At 52.5% G+C, this 16,484-nt stretch overlaps 2 protein-coding genes across 4 annotated transcripts in view; one reads left to right on the top strand and one right to left on the bottom strand.

The window, feature by feature from the left end:
* Positions 1–287: 287 nt before the first annotated feature.
* IDH3A (isocitrate dehydrogenase (NAD(+)) 3 catalytic subunit alpha) overlaps positions 288–16,484 on the bottom strand; it is a 23,229-nt gene continuing 7,032 nt past the window's right edge. Inside the window, exons 2-13 of the mRNA XM_040642616.1 lie at positions 14,631–14,873; positions 14,059–14,510; positions 10,559–10,621; positions 8,409–8,492; positions 6,607–6,721; positions 5,169–5,356; positions 4,731–4,864; positions 3,984–4,086; positions 3,826–3,890; positions 2,705–2,789; positions 2,146–2,298; positions 288–927 (exon numbers count right to left, since the gene is read on the bottom strand). Coding sequence (XP_040498550.1) covers positions 844–927; positions 2,146–2,298; positions 2,705–2,789; positions 3,826–3,890; positions 3,984–4,086; positions 4,731–4,864; positions 5,169–5,356; positions 6,607–6,721; positions 8,409–8,492; positions 10,559–10,621; positions 14,059–14,510; positions 14,631–14,873 — 1,769 coding nt within the window. The 3' untranslated portion in view covers positions 288–843. The remainder of the gene's footprint in view (positions 928–2,145; positions 2,299–2,704; positions 2,790–3,825; positions 3,891–3,983; positions 4,087–4,730; positions 4,865–5,168; positions 5,357–6,606; positions 6,722–8,408; positions 8,493–10,558; positions 10,622–14,058; positions 14,511–14,630; positions 14,874–16,484) is intronic.
* The window catches only part of CIB2 (calcium and integrin binding family member 2), a 24,837-nt gene continuing 22,894 nt past the window's right edge, over positions 14,542–16,484 (top strand). For 2 of the 3 annotated variants that reach the window (XM_040642912.1, XM_040642911.1), the window contains exon 1: positions 14,542–14,571. The gene's annotated coding sequence lies outside the window, so the exon portion shown is untranslated. The remainder of the gene's footprint in view (positions 14,572–16,484) is intronic. The other variant, XM_040642914.1, reaches the window with a different exon arrangement.

Below are 16,484 nucleotides of genomic sequence, written 5' to 3'. Positions count from 1 at the left end.
GGGGGACGGGGAGGGCCAGCCAGCACGCCCAGGTCACCTGCAGACAGAACCGACGTGGTGGGGGCCTTGGGCGGCTACGGGCACAGTGAACCGCGCGCTGCGGGCTCCTGCGGCCGCCCCATAGCAGAGACGCCTCACGCTGTCCGGTGAAGAGGCCGCCCCTCCACTCAGCGCTCCGGCCAAGAAAGGAGCATCTCCAGATAACAAGGTAACTGCGCACAAGCCATGTGTCTCTGTAGCCAATACACTGCCCGTGTCTTATTAACAGAAATTGCACCTCTCGTACGTATTCTTGAAGATTTTATTCATACTCAGTAATTCAGGTTGAAGGACGCACCTGCCTACCGCCCACATCGCTAAGAAATATGCCGTATTCACTGGTTTGGATCTGAAACTTCCAGGAAACCTCTCCCGTGCCCGTTTAGCTTTATAAGAATATCATCTTGTCAATAGTCTACTTTGCATCTATTACATTTTTCATAAACCAAGGAAAACAGGGTTTTCTTTAAAAAGTTATGTTTTCTCTTATCAATTCTGTATCGTATTTACAGCTGAGGAAAAACCGTTTTAACCAAAGTGTAAAATGATTAACATGGCAAACGATACAGTCCACTTAGAGTTTACAAAAAAACACATATCGGATAGACACAGAATAAATAAAACAAGCACTTGGGGCAGGTCCTCTGAAAGCCGGCCTAGGGACGTCACCTGCACAGACTTTGTTCAGAAAAGGCCACGTCTACGAGTGCACTGTCAGGAAAGAAGCGAACCAAACGTGTGCGCGATGGAGGTGCCTGTGGCGGCCGCTGGGAGTGACGGCCACAGACGCCACTCACAGGAGCCTCAATCCAAATCTCGTACCCGACGGCAGATCTCCTCCGTGAAGTCGGAGCACTTTGCGTTGCCTCCTAAATCTTTTGTTAAGCTCTGGGAAAAGGAAAAAGCAAAGATAAATGCATCCACACGCTAGAGCGAAGCCAGGCTGTCTTTACGGGAAGCCCCCGGTGAGATGCGGCCGAGCAGGTCTGGCTCCCCCCGCCCCGCACGGAGAGCGAGGCCCCCACCCAGGACGACCGGGGCCCAGGTAGCACCCACAAAACACCCTGGAGGGGACGAGATGCTCTCAGCGACGGAAGGAGGGAGGCTTTCCAAAAGTTTCCCTCTGTCCGTACAGACCGTAACATTTGATTATGGACATTTAAACGAAGCATAAATCCCTTGGGGAATTTTTAAAGTTTAAAAAACATACTTTGAGCTATTTTGGAAGCTGAGAAACGAATTAAGGTAATATCTGAATCACGTGGGGCTTGACTCATGAGCCGCAGACCGGGAGGTTCACACTCCGCGGAGGCAGCCGGCCAGGCGCCCCTGAGTCACTAGCTCTCCGACTCTCCTCCTTCGAAGAGAAATGCTCCCTCACGGCCCCTGGGTCCTGATACCTTGTCCTCCCTTCCCTCCCAAAAGGACCCCGAGACATTCAGTTCTCTTGTCCCACTGCATCCTGCCGATTCCAAGGGCCACCGTGGACTCGGGGCAGCTCTGCTGGGCTCTGCAGTAAAGCTTCACAAAACAGATCCTATGCCTTTGAGGCCCAGCCTCGCTCTCCAGCCATGCTCAGAACAACGAAGCTCGCTGGGTTCCAGCCGGACTGTGAGTCGCAGCCGCCATGCTGGAGCTGTGGGACCTTGGACAAGTCCGCCCGTGTCTCCGTGCCCGGTTCCCTCACCTAGAAACGGGGCCTAGTCGTAACAGAGCAGCAGAGGCCTACGGAGATGATGTGTATCACCAATACTTAGCTTATTAGCCACGATGATCACTTCTATGAAAGTTCCATTTCCCTTTCAGCACACACGTGGAGCCCCACGTCTCTGCACATCTGATCTGGACCTGCCCCCACGGCCTTGACCTTAGCTCCCCTCGCCGTGGTAGACTCCGCAGACCTTATCAGGTGCATGACACGGGTTTGCTCGGGGGAGCAGCAGGGACCTGGCCCATACATGCGCTGACAACAGGACATCGAGGCCTCACTGGCTCTGGCCCCCGAGCCGCGGCTCCTCTCTCCATAGAACGCACGCACGTGTGCTCGGGAAGCCAACGCCTCTTGCCTTCACCCGGACACAGTATGTGCAAGAAGACGACCGATACCTTTCCATCCTTAATCGTAGCAAAGCACGCGGCCTCGACCCTCGCGGCGTGGTCAAAAAGCCCCATGTGGCGTAGCATCATCACGGCGCTGAGCAGCAGGGCCGTGGGGTTGGCCATGTCCTTGCCCGCGATGTCCGGGGCGGTGCCGTGAACCTGCCAGAGGAGCACACGCGGTCAGGGGGACAGCAAACAGCCCTCTCCCGGGGACGCTGCGCCCGTCACGTGTCCTCATTAATCAGACATGGGGCCGGGAAGTAAAGCCTCGGAAAAGCCAAGAGCTAAAGCCACGGGGGAAAAGTGCAAAAATACGGACTATCTTTTCCAACTTCTGATAAAATGTTGTAACTGAGGAAAGAGACATAATAAATAATGATACAAAATAAAGAAGGGGGAAATGAATGAATAAACCAACCTTATGTAAAAAAACCTAAAGAAAGCATCATTTTCTTTCGACTCCCGGGAAAACTCAACAGTTGAACCATATTCGTGCAGATAACCCGTCCCGGCCCTCGAGCCATTCCTACTTGAACTCTGCTTTACAGGTCACCCGGGGCCTTACCGACTCGAAGATCGCGACCCCGTTGGCTCCAATGTTGCCACTTGGTGTCACACCAAGACCTCCAATCAGTCCCGCGCACAGGTCACTGGGGGCAGAAAAACATTTCAGAGTGTTCTGAAGAATGAAACACCTCACCCAGACTTTGGATTTTATTTAGTATTTTTTAAAAGATTTTATTTATTTGACAGAGAGAGAGGGAGAGACAGCATAAGCAGGGGGAGCGGGAGAGGGAGAAGCAGGCTCCCAGGGAGCCCGAAACGGGACTCGATCCCAGGACCCTGAGGTCATGACCTGAGCTGAAGGCAGACGCTTCACCGACTGAGCCAGCCAGGCGCCCAGACTTTGGATTTTCAATACCATTCTCCACCAGAGGGAACCAGGGCTCCTTGGAGAAACGGCTGATCTGAGACCACAGTTTGGAAAACACAGGACGAGCCGGAGGCAGCTCACTTGCCAGAAAGCAGACGGGGGGCGGGGGGGCATCCAGAGGATACAGCAGCTCAGGGGACACGCGCTGGCCAACAGAAATGATGGCTGTGATGGACAGAACTCACGGTTATACCCACGCGTCAAACTGACATAAATGCAAGAGAAGGGAGCTGATCTCGCAGCAGAATGCCGACTGGCAGAGGCAGAAGGAATAGTGGCCAACTCTGTGTATGTGGTGGGTGGGGGGGCACCAGCAGGAGGAAGGCAGGGCGAGGGGAAGAGAGGGAGAAGTAACGCTAGCAGGGGTGGGCTGTGCGGGCCGGGGACACAGGAGTCCCTTATACTATCTTGCAATTTTCTGTTAAGTCTGAAATTATGTCAAAAGCCACAAAAATTGTGTAAAAATGAGCACCCACTTGCTATACATAGTAACACATTGAAATCAATCAACTGACAAAACACCCCAGAATGGGAAGAGGGACAGACCACGAGAGAACGACAGCCCAGAGCCAATTTGGCAAATCAGTGAACCACGCATCCAACAAGATCACTGACATCACCACCAAATCGCCAGGGTCCGACTCATCCGACACACGCTGTGCCTTTTAATATCGGAATAAAACTTCTTAAGCCACATTCATTTTGGGACATTTATAAATAAATTATAGACCACAAGGTACAGCTGGACTCACCTAAGGATGTCTCCATACAAATTTGGCATAACAAGAACATCGAACTGGGACGGGTCCTGGACCATCTGCGAGGAATGCACATACGTTTAGCGATGGGCGCGCGGCCGCACCCCCGACACGCCACAGAGGGCAGCAGGTGAGCAAGCGTTTATACTTACGTTCAGACATACTGTATCAAGGTACATCTCATTAAATTTAATATCTTTACAGTTTTCAGCAACTTCCCTGCATTTTTGCAGAAAAAGCCCATCTGACATTCGCCTGTATTTAATCAAATAAAAATTGTTGAAAGAAAGACTTGCAGAAAGAAAAGGACCAGGTCAGACAGAAAAGTTAAGTTCAAGAAATGTTAGTTCCAGAAGCCCAGACGTCTGATTTCAATCACAGTAAAATTATTTTTCAGGCAGTTAATAAAACGCAAACTGAAAACGTTTGGGGATATTTCTAGAAGCACAAAAGGACATAAAGATGTAAAATAGTCTGATCATAATAAAGACTATTATTTTTAATAGTTTTGTCCCGCAAAAATGAAGAAACATCTATTAATAAGAAAATGTGAAAACGGACTCATTTTAATGGCTGTACCATCGTACACGCTCGAGCCCTTTTGCTGCACGTGGCCTGGGCGAGAGGGGCAAGCAGGAGGTCGCCCGCGCAGCCCCCAGCGTGTGGCTGTGTCAGAGTCGCTCCCCCGGTCTACTCGGACAGCAGAAGCGCACCTGCCCTTTGACCTGCGTGGCCCCGGCTGAGCGGCCACAGCAGCTGGGGATCCAGTCTCCGGCGTCCTGCTCTGATGACACCCAGGCCCTCGTGCCTCCCTGATCTGCTCAGAGACGCCTGCCCCGCTGACTGCGGAGGAGAAAGGGAAGCACAGCAAGCAGGGCTCCGGCCGGCCGGGGACTCACATGATGTTGGCTTTGTGCACGGCCGTGACGTTGCTCCGGTGGTTGCTGCGGGCGTACTCGAAGGCGAACTCCGCGATGCGTCTGCTCGCCTCCTCGGTGATGAGCTTGATGCTCTGCACGACCCCGTCGACGATCTGGGGGGAGCGGGGCGCCTCACTGGGATGGCCGGCGCGGGCCGCGGGCATCGTGGGGTCAGTAACGCCCGCCCCGTAAGGCCCACTGCACGGATGGGGATAACTGAGGTGCAGAGGTGGCCCTGCCCAAGAAGACGCCTGTGAGCGGGAGGATTCAAACTCCCCACAGAGGGCCCGCCCCAGGCCCGGCCCGAGCCCCCACCGCACAGAGGTCACGGGGAGCCGTGTCTGCGAGGTGTTGCCGACAACCGGGAATCTGCACGGCTGTCCCAAGTGCGAGTCCAAGTGTCTGAGATGAACGTACCACGTGCTCAATGCCGCTGTATTCTCCTTCTGTGTTCTCCCGGATGGTGACGATGTTCACGTCCGTGTAAGGGGTTTTATAGCCCTCGATCGAGACACACGGCCGGACATTGGCATAAAGGTCAAACGTTTTACGCAGCAGTAGATTCATAGACGGGTGGCCAGCTGCTATTGGGGTCTTTAAAGGGCCTGTAGTAAAGAAGAGCCCCCAGTGACAACGGGACACGTCCTGGGTGCAAGTACAGACTATTTACTTGCAATTCCAATTTTTCCTTGTTTCGCTTTTCCATGGGAGCTTAGTTAGGATGAGAAGTGCTGAGTGACGCCTGTACCATGCAAGCCTATGAACCAAGGGCCACTTTTACCACCGAGCAAGGTCACCTGAAAGGACAGACAGGTGCTCTGCTTCGAAGCACGGCTGTCGCTAGTGGGCAGTCATTCCGCGTGCGCTCCCAGGTCACCCGCTACCCCACCTGGGCCACCGTGCAGAAGGTGTCTGTCTCTGACTTTACCCCCTCCCTGATTCAAACCAAGGAGGAAGAATTCCCCGGAGGCTTTCGGGAACATGACTGCACTCCTTAGTAACGCCGTACACCTCCGCGGGGAGGACCGGGCTCGGCAGCGTCTAACCCCCACCACCACCTACGAGGTAACAACACTCTTGCTGCCATTCAAAAATGAACGGAAGGGGCGCCTGGGTGGCTCAGTGCAGCGTCTGCCTTCGGCTCAGGTCATGATCCCAGGGTCCTGGGTCAAGTCCCGAGTCGGGCTCCCTGCTCCGCTGGGAGTCTGTTGCTCCCTCTACCCTACCCCCTGCTTGTGTGCTCTCTCTCTCTGCCAAATAAATAAATAAAAATCTTTAAAGTTAAAAAACAAAATAAAAGGGAAGAGAAGAAAACAAAAGCAAGAGTAAGAAACGTGCCCAAGCCTCCCAGCGGTAAGTGGCAGAGATGAGACTCAAACCTGCACCCGTCTGCACTTAGAGCTCTGCTGAATGGGAATCGGGCACATGCCCACATTTCGAACCAGGACCTGAAGCATGCAGTAATTAAAATAATAAAAACGTGAGAAGTGTGCAAAAGATAAATCTACGTGAACATAAATACACACTTTCATTCGACACAGGCCAGTAACCCTTTAAGGTTCTTAGTGGGGAAAACTACGTCCCGAGGTAAAAACAGTGTCCCCATAGGGAAGTTGCCTCCTGTGGGGAGCACAACATGAGGAGCAGAGAAGGCGAATCTCTTCGTTGTGCACCTGAAACGAACGTGACTGTGTCAGCTACACGCCAGTGAAAACATTCTGAAGAGGAAAGAAGTAAGCTGCCTCGTAAGGATGGTTTGCTTTACCGCGGTCAGGCCTCGCTGAGCTCAGACGCATCGGCTCTCAAACACATAACATCGGCGGCAGAAATCCACAACAGCCACCACAACCACTACCTTTCAAGCCCATCTTGTTCTTGTCCATGGACTCTTTGGCTTCGGGAGGGATCATCCACTTTCCTCCAGGTCCTTGAATGGCGGTGACATTCCGTTCCTCCCACTGAATGGGCGCCTAGATGCCGTGACACAGAGCACAGTGAGCTGCAGGCCGGGGGGACTGGCACGCACACTACAGCGACATACTTTGTCAACTCTGGGTGAGCTGCTGACAACGTACAATACAGGTCCAGAAAGTTCTGGCACACAAGAAGAGACGTCATTCCCTAGTGCGCCCAGAGGGCCTCCCCGTGCTACCCTGTCCAGTCTGCGCTGAGCTGCCACCTGCCCATTATTTTCCTCACAACTCTTACCGTGGCCATAGTCAGAGTATCGCAAGGAGAGGAGAAATACCGTTGCAGAAACATGGCAGAGCACTGACACGGGTGTGAACCCAGAAGTCACATGCTAAGTGACGGAAGCCGATCCTAAAAGACCACGTGGTAGGAGACTATTCATATGAAGTGTCCAGAGAGGCCAGTGTGTGGACAGAAAGCAGACGAGTGGTGACCTGGGGCCGGCGGAGGGAGGGGATGGGCAGCGAGTGCTAACGAGGGTAAGGTTTCTGTTTGGGGGGTGATAATGGTCTAAAATTAGAGCACGGAGCTGGCCGCACAGCTGTGTGCGTGCACTACAGACCGCGGACTCGGACCTCACCCGCGAACCAGCGGACCGTGTGGTCTGTCAGTTGTATTTCAGTGAAGCTGTTTAAAAACCCCAGACACAGGGGCGCCTGGGTGGCACAGCGGTTAAGCGTCTGCCTTCGGCTCAGGGCATGATCCCGGTGTTATGGGATCGAGCCCCACATCAGGCTCCTCCGCTATGAGCCTGCTTCTTCCTCTCCCACTCCCCCTGCTTGTGTTCCCTCTCTCGCTGGCTGTCTCTATCTCTGTCGAATAAATAAATAAAATCTTTAAAAAAAAAAAAAAAACCCAGACACAGCACGTAACCCACGCAGCCATGCGCCAGTGTCCCCTCCTTCCCCGTGTGCGCCCCGAAGCCCGCACGGCAGGCGCCAACCGGGGGCGGCACGGTCCTTGTCCCCGGGCGCTTACAGCGGGCGCGCGATCTGCCACGAGAGCGGCACCAGCCCCTCCGCACGACCGGTGCTTAGGAGAACGACGTGTGTGCGGTGAAAACCCATCCAGTCCCTATCCTACAGCCATCGCATCGTGACAGCCCGACCCCGCCCAGCAGCTCGCGGCGATGATAAAGGGAGCCGGCAAGCAGAGCCCAACTTTCCCGTCTTCCCCAAACCAAAGCATTTAAAAATGCCACCGCGCGAAGGCTGGGCCCTTAGCACGATCGTCCCTCGTACTTGACGGTAATACCACAGCGGGAACTTTTTTAATCTTTCAGGATCTCCTGTATGGTTTTTGAAATCTCGGTTCTAGTCTTCTTGGCAGGACGGCCAGTCTGAGGCAGACAGGGGACCGGCAGGGCTCAGCCCCGCGCGCCCGGCGGCACGACTCGTGACTCCACGCACGACGAAGCCCGCGCACCGCTCCCGTCCACCGCGGTGGCAGCAAGCGGCACTGACGTCAGGGTCGTGGAGACGGGCGACACCTTCCGCTTCACAGTTATCCTGGGAGTTCACAGACTCCAACTGCCCACGGAGTTTTCAACAAACGATTAAAACTGCCCACGGAGTTTTCAACAAACGATTAAAACTGCCCACGAAGTTTCCAACAAACGATTAAAACTGCCCACGGAGTTTCCAACAAACGATTAAACGATTACAGGCATTTTGTACGGACACTTACTTTGGCGGCATCAAAAATCTTCATCACTGCGGCGGAGATCTCGGGGCCAATGCCGTCTCCTGGAATCAGAGTGACTGTCTGAACCTGGCGTAAGAAGTCACCAAAGAGGACAGCGAGGGTTAATTTTGAAGGTACGGAACGAATACCACTGACAGAAAAATCCAGCTCATGGTAGAGGGGCCTCAAGAAGACCCGAAGGCCTTCAGGAAAAGAGACGTCCTCCCAAGAGCTCCCCAAAATGGAGGCGAGACGAGACTCAACTCCACTCTGCGCCTGAGTTCAGAGGCTTTAAAAACATGATGCTCTTTAGATAAAACAAAAATAAACTACTAGGTAGACCCCCAATTGATACTGTTTTTTTGACAAGCTACAGAGACCAATTAATTCAAGTCTCTGCAACCAAAGAGAACAAAATTTCCACAGTGTTCTCTCACTGGAATTCAGACGGCTTCCTATGAAGGCACCTGCTCTCCTCTCCACTGGGATCCTGGAACGTTAGGTCTTCACCCAACCTGCTCAGGCTTAAAAATCACTTTCAGGCACGTTCCCAGGAGACTGCTGCGGTCTGTTCTAGAACTCAGAGAACCTCAGACTTCCAATCACAAGGGGGTCCCCACTGTCCTGCGTCCCTCTGTGACACCAGCTCCTCAATGACAAGTGTCATCGAGGGGAGCCCCGCAGAGTTTCTGTGTGGCCTACAAGAACAGCAAGTGTGGTCACACCTGCAGAGTCTGACTTAGACGCAGAATGACAAGGGTGTTTCTAATGTAACGCCAGTGCTTTACTACAAAGACTTCAGTCAAGCCAGCATTTCAAACGTAGAAAAAAAATGTGTAAAGGGAAATGATGTTAGGATTTCAGTGAGTTAATTCAGACCCCCCTCCCCATTTGGAGACAACAGGTGTCATTATCTGGGGACTTTCTCTCACCAGGAAGTCTGGCCCAGACAACGGTCCCTGGTCTTTTCCAGTCCTGGCTACCCTGTGCTACATTTTTAAAAAATCACTGATTCAAGTGTCCCTGGTCTTTTGCCTTCCACTGATATCCATGAGCAGGTGGAGTAATTACTTTTGAATTTCTCTGTATCACTGAAGAAATCTTTTAAAAACTCAGTTCCTCTTCTTATTTCTTTCAACTACAACCCCTCCCCACCAGGCAAATATCTTTACCAAATGGACAGCTTAAATCATAGCAGAGAGCACTGATGGTCCCATCAGCGCTCAGGGCGCGTCTGAGATGCTAGCGTGGCCAGCCTGGTGCTTGAAGTGCGAGCCTCGTTCTGCGTCTTTTGCACAAGCAGAGTGAAAAGAACCCTTGGCTTCTCCTTCCTGTCCTCCCATCACGTAACAATAAATGTCATCAGGCCAGCAGAAGAAGCTACTTTTCTTCCACGATACAGAAAGTCGGTGGGAAAAAAGAGGTACAACGGCCTTATAAATCCCTCCTAGAGTAAGACATTCTGTGGGAGTAGAGGAATTATGAAATCCAAATCAGATTCTGTAAGAAGGGGGCAAAACCAAAACGAATAGGAAGTCACTGACCCACAGTCTTAGAATGCTCTAAGATTCTAGAGCATTCTAGATGTGGTATCAGCTTTTAAAGCAGAGAATTCTAATGCTGGGGATTCTAAAAGCAGCAGATTCCATGAGAAACAGGAGATCCACTAACATGTCTACAAGGACTGCATAAGGACGTGTGAGCCCACAGGGCGCAGACAGGTCGGAGGCATTCCTGATAGTGGTCAATCCACTGTTTTTAGGGAAGCTCACAAAATGAAAATGCAAAGCGGGTTTGAAGCTTCTCAACAATTTCTCTCAACTTGGACTAGTTTCGAAAAAAAACCTGTCTTACCCAAATGAGATTGTGAAACGAAGTAAGAGGCTCAAGGGTAATTTCTATTTTTAACCAGGCCCCTTTAAGACACGAATGTGATAGGCTTACAGAGCCAGCTGTAACATAATTCTCAAATGTGCAAGTGAGCCAATGGGTTTATGCCCGTTAGCTGAGAATCTGAACATCCAGTATGAGTATGGCAAGTTTTCCCTAACTTTAAATAAATGGCGACAACAAAACTATATAATCAATGTGTCAGAGCATCTTTCTTGAGAAACTTCTAAAAGGAAAAAAATAAAAGATGTAATTATACTCACACCACCAGCAAAACCTCTGGTCACCTGTTTTTGGTTGTGGAATGCCCCCAGCAGCCGAGAGACCTACATAGACATCAACAAAGAAACGTCATGCACAGAATTAAACCACATGCAGTGAGGAGTGGGGATGAGGCCATTCCTGACGGCTGCTGCTGCTGCAGGTTTGCACACAGATGTTCAGGAACTTCTGAGGACTACTGTTCTCTTGTAGTAGCTCGATGTGACAAGCCACCTCAGAACTGAAAACCTCAATATTCAGGTTATCTTTGCTTTGAAAATCTAAGTACTATATACTTTCAAGTTTGATTTGATGAATATAAGTTGTCAAAAAATGTTGAAGGGAGAATATCCCTTTTTAGCTCAAACACTGGACTTTTATCGGTTGATCTGGAAGGTTTTATGTCAACATTCTTGACTACCGGGTCAATTTGGGGGGAACACATACTCTAAGAAAACTATCACTGATTTTAGAGCTGGAAGGGTCCTTAAAAATTCCAGAGACCAACTCACTCGTTATATAGGTGGAGACATCGGTGTCTCAGGGTCAGGATCTGCCTACAGCCACAGAGTGACCACAGAGACCAGAATTCAGGTCTCCCGACTCCTAGTCCAGTGTTCCTTCAATTACACATCACGCCTATTCTTCCATGAATATTTAGTAATTACACTTTATAAAAACAAAAATCTAACAAAGTTTATTATATACCATTTGACACCTGTGTCCTATAGAATGAAGATTTTATGTTTTCTGAACATGGTCATTATTGTTAATTGGCAGGAAAGGGGATACAGAAAAAAGAAAAACGACCCCCGAGCCCCACTAGCCCAAGATATCACTCTACTCAACACTCTCAGACACTAGAAACAGAATTTTAAAAGGTTGCTTTGAACTTTAATAACTGAGTCATTGAAAACTGGTACAAAGTCCTATTAAGAAATTGGGTACATAGACGTAACGTAAAATTCATTACGTTATAAAGGTAACTTTTTTTCATGCTAGATACATAAGCAAAGATACATTTGTTATATGCCGGCTTCGTCTTCCTTTCTGGGGACCGTTCTCACAAGGCCGACCCTTTGCCATCACACTGGCATCCGCTAACGAGACACCAACCGACAGCCAGGCAGGTATGAGTGAACTGTATTCTCTAACCTGGCATCTACCGTCATCTCTCTGGACTGAAAATAAAAAATAGGGCCAGACCCAAAAGAACACTCTACACCAAAACCACCGGCAAAAATCTTAATCCTTGAACGTGATTCATCCACAGACAGATGGGCCGCTGGAAGAGAGGCCATGTGAAAGCTACTCGGTGCTGGGAACATTATAAAATTCGCATGAGTGCCTCTACCCACCCCACCCCAGAAAGAAAGAGGGGGAAGACAGTCATACAAAACTGGCCCATGTCTTTGGGACAAAAGACCCAACCAACAAGTGATTTAAAATGTCAGTCCGCAAGCACAAAGATTTTTATGTTTTGTTCATTGTTGGATCTCCAGTGCCTACAACAGCACGGGGCTCACAGGAGGTGCTCAATGAATATTTCTGGGAGAAATACAAGCCAGCCTCAATCCTCTCTTTTACCTGACAAGTCCCCATCCCAGCAAACGTCTTTAAAACTTGCTCCAATTTTCTCTATCAGTCTGGTCCATGTCTGTCATCTCTCCTTATGTGATCTTAGAACAAGGCAGTATACATCTAAGTCATTAAAATGACTCAGAACTGTAAGTAAAATGAGATTTTTTAAAAGCAGAGACTGTCTTGTGCTCTATCATGTACTTGCACATGCATTATGTTATCTCATCTCCATAAAACCTGGAGAGGTAGGTATTACTGGCCCTTCTCAGATAAGGAGACTAAGGCCAGGCTCGTAGAGCGTGAACCGAACTTCCGACTTCAGGTCCTGGGCCGTCGGAATCCACAGCTCCTCATTTCCTTTATTACCTTCATAATCCAACTTAAAAACATAGAAATACAGTGTTGGATGTATGGCAGGTACTCAATAAATATTTGCTGCTGGGGAACTGGCTCGTTGTAATTACAGCATTTGAGAACTAGAAAGGTCTTTAGAAACCTAGTATTTTCTCTAAATAAAGCTTTAGGGGAAAAAAATCAAGCTGCAGACCACCTTTTCAAATTAAACCCTACATGGAACCCCAAAAGAGGGACTGCTCTGATTGAAACATCAGCCCAGCATCCCCAACATCCTGGGGTATGGGGCTCTGAGGCACCTTGTGCTCCAACCCCTAAAAGGAGAAACGGGCTCCACAGAGGTACAATGATGGCCAAGGGCCACACAGGAGTCCATGTCAGGGGACAACCTCATCGGATTCCACAGCCCCACTCTTTCTGAACACCCACTACGTGTTTTTCCTTGCAGTCCACGCTACAGGCAAAGCAAATCGACCAGCACACCCATTACCAACAGTGCTGCGTTAGTCCGCCTCTCTGACGGCTCCATGTACCTACCAAAGATGAATCGCGTATTAAGTGGGGTGAACTCCGTGGTTAAAGGGTTGATTTCTGCTGAGACAGTGACACAGAATCACGTTCCCTTCAGGAGCAAATGTGGCAGAACAGTGACTACCATACACAAATCCGGGTCTGGAGAGGGTCACCACGTAGAACCCACTCACTGAGGCCCAAGAACCACGCTGCCTGCTCAGTGACTGCAAGATACATACACTGAATGCTGGGAAACCTTCAGACCCATGGTTCCTTCTGCTTGCACTGACGCTTTCACATGATTGTATTTAATCCTCAAACAACTCCGTGAGGCAAGTACAGATATTCTACAGATGGGCAAAGCTCAGAGATGTGAACTTGCTCAAGGTCACACAGCCAATCAGTAGCATCGTGCAGATTCAAACCTAGGTCTCCCGTGTAGACGTCCAGTCTAGAGCTCTTTTCACTAAATCACAGTGATCTGAGACGCTCTTTAAGCTCAAAGCAAAGGAGAAAAATAGCACCAAGTTCTACCAAAAAAACGGAATTGCTTATGGTAGATTTCTAGGGGGCCATTCTGGAAGCGCAACAGGAGACCCGAGGGCCTACTTTTCCCCGTGCCTGTCATCTGTGTGTGACCTTGGCCACGGAGTAGGGAGAATGGGACGGAGAACTAGGAAGCGGGACACCTGGGGCCGCCCCCAGTTCCCACCCCGACTCCCCGTGTGACCTTGAGCGGCAGCGTCTACAGAAACGAACCCAGGAACTGCAGGGGGGCCCTGACGCCCCTTCCGGCTCCCGCCCGGGGCCCCGGCCCCGAGCTGTCAAGGGCAGCGACAGCTCTCCTCGAGGTCGCGGGGTTCACCCCAGTGACAGAGCGGGGGGGGCTGGGGTGGGATGTCCCGGGTGCGGGGACCCCGCGCCGTCCGATGGCGGGCCCGGTGCCCCCGCGAGCTCCGGGGCCCTGGTCCCGCCGGCCGCGCCCAGGACAGCCGCCCCCCCCGGCCCCGCCGGCCGCTCTCGGGCCACCGCTCTACCCGGGCCACCCACCCACCCCGGCCCGGGCGCCAGACGCAGGCCCGGCCCCGGCGCGGCGCTCGCGGGGACACCCGGGCCCGGCCGTGACCTTGGCCCCGCCTGAGGCGCGGCCGTCCGGGCGCAGGGCCACCCGCACCGTCTGCGCCCGCCGAGGTACGCTCACACCCTCCGCCCAGCCCGCCGGCCGCCGCCTCTCCCGCCCGCCTCGCCGCACCGGCGCCGGCTCTACCTTGAGATCCAGTGGCCCTGCCATCGCGTCCCTCCTGGCGCCGCGACGACAGCTAAGCAGTGCGCCGCGCAGTCGACTGGAGTTCCCCGCCCCCTCGGGACCACCCCTATCGAATTTGCCGACCCTCACTCTCGACCGGCCTCCCCGCCGGTTGAGCCCGACGCTCCGCTGCCAATCGCCTGGCTTCTCGAGTGACCCGCGAGAGTGCGCCGGAAGCGCCCGCCCGCCCGCCCTCCGGGCTGCGCAGCAGCGGGGCAGAAGGGTTTACGGCTGCTCCGCTCAGTTTGCAGCCTCGTGCAGGTACGGAGACGGCTCGCTAACGTCACAGATGCTTGTTGGTGTGTGACAACGTCACTGACGTGTGGCCCCCGAAGTCCGGCGGTCCGTAGTGAACGCTGGGTCCGGTCCGGCGCGGCCCCCGGCGTCGGGCGTCACGGCCGCGCGGGCGAGCCTGCAGGCGGTGCGGGGACGCACTGGGGGGGGGCTCGTCCCGTTGAGGGGGAGTGGCCGGGGGGCTTCGTCCTGGGGGGTGGTGGCCGGAGGGACCTCGTCCCGGGGGACTGAAGGGCCGCGCGCCTTACACTGGGCTTCCTCTGCCGGCCCTGCCCGGTGATGGTTAGGTGAGAAATGACGCCCAAGGCCTTCGTGAGATAAAACATCCAACCGCAGCTACGCCTGCGGCCTTGGCGGGGCGGGGGACCTCGCCAGCCTCCCCCTGGCCCTGGCTGTCGTCGGGCCTGGCCGTTCCGCTCTTAAGGGTCCACAGACCCTCTTCCTCCGTCCCCTCCACGCGCGCCCTGCCCTGCCCCCGCCAGCCCTCCTCCCCTCTCACAGGACCACCCTGGCTCCCGAACGTCCTGCTCTCCCTCGCGGTCACCCCTCCCCAGTGTCTGTTATCAGCCATATTCCTGCCTCTCCTTCCAGCCCCACAGTCCTGGGGTGCCAGCCAAGTAGGACTGCTGGCCAGCCCCCAAATGCTTCCCATGTTTGACTCGCCCCACGCGTGCCATTCCCTCTGCCTGACTGCCCTTTCATCCCCTTCCCACCTGCCGAAATTCTAGCCACCTGTTAAGACAGCTGGGGTGTTGGTTCCTTGGGGAAAGCCCCAAGACTTGCCCCCCTGTCCCCTCTCCCTACTCGGAGCTCCCTCGCAATTGATTCCCACCTCCCCTGGGGAACCTTACCACATTCTTTCCTGCTGTGTATCTTTGAGAAGATCTTCCTCCAGCTGTCTTTGCTTCTGGAACAGAAACCAGCATGTTTTCTCCCCAGTGACTATAAAACAAAGACTAAGTGACCTTCTCCAATCTCTGTTGAATCTCTGCAACAATCCCATGAGGAAACTGAGGTACAGTGGACTGCAGTGGTGCTGCATTATACTGGGAAACATAATTACTGAGGGGTCATCTGTTCAACAAGGGTTCCCAAGAGGAGTCCTATCGGGTGCACTGTGAGGACAAGAAATGAGTAAGCGCCAGCCCTACCCTCCAAGTCTAGAGGCGGAGAAACCAGACACTGAGACAGTGACAGGTGCTTGGAGGGTTTTGAACAGGGTGGGGAGGAGTCCACTGTGAAGATGGAATTTAAAGTGGTCCTTGAACACCTAAGATGTCAGCCTGAGATGAGGCCAGGAGAAGGGACCGGTACCAGCAAAGACTTGGAGGCAGGAAAGCGTCAAATTCTCAGAAGCTCCGGTGCTCAGGACTGAAACGGACCTCGGAGGTTTCCCAGTCCGACTCCCACAAAAGGTGTTTCCTGCCTCCTGAGCAGCAGGAGGGACATCGGGGAGACAGAAAGGTGCCTCAGCCCCGGCTGGGAGCCATTCCCTGGACCAGGCCACAGGCTTCAGAACCCCTCAGACATCCTGGAGCTCCTCCAACATGCAGGTCACTCTCCTCTGGACAAGTCCCTGCGTCCTGTCCTGGCACTTTGTAGCATCCAGCGATAGCAGCGTCTGTTTGCCACTCAGAAGGGTCTGGAAGGTGTGCCCTTGTCTGTGACTACAGCACTACCCAATCCAAGTGTGCTTCACTCTAGACAATGTTTTTAATCGAGACAGCAATCTTTAATAAATCAGCAAAATACATTTATTCACATACCAAATGCTTCTTTTTACGTTTTATAAAAGGAGCACAAATTTATTTCAATAGGGTTTCCCTAATTTATTTTCCTAAATATTAGAACTTTAGTAAATAAATGGGCAAGGAACTTGA

The sequence above is a fragment of the Ursus maritimus genome, unplaced genomic scaffold, assembly GCF_017311325.1.
Source record: "Ursus maritimus isolate PB19 unplaced genomic scaffold, ASM1731132v1 scaffold_27, whole genome shotgun sequence".
Classification (NCBI taxonomy): Eukaryota; Metazoa; Chordata; class Mammalia; order Carnivora; family Ursidae; genus Ursus; species Ursus maritimus.
This window is presented reverse-complemented; position numbering and strand designations above follow the sequence as displayed.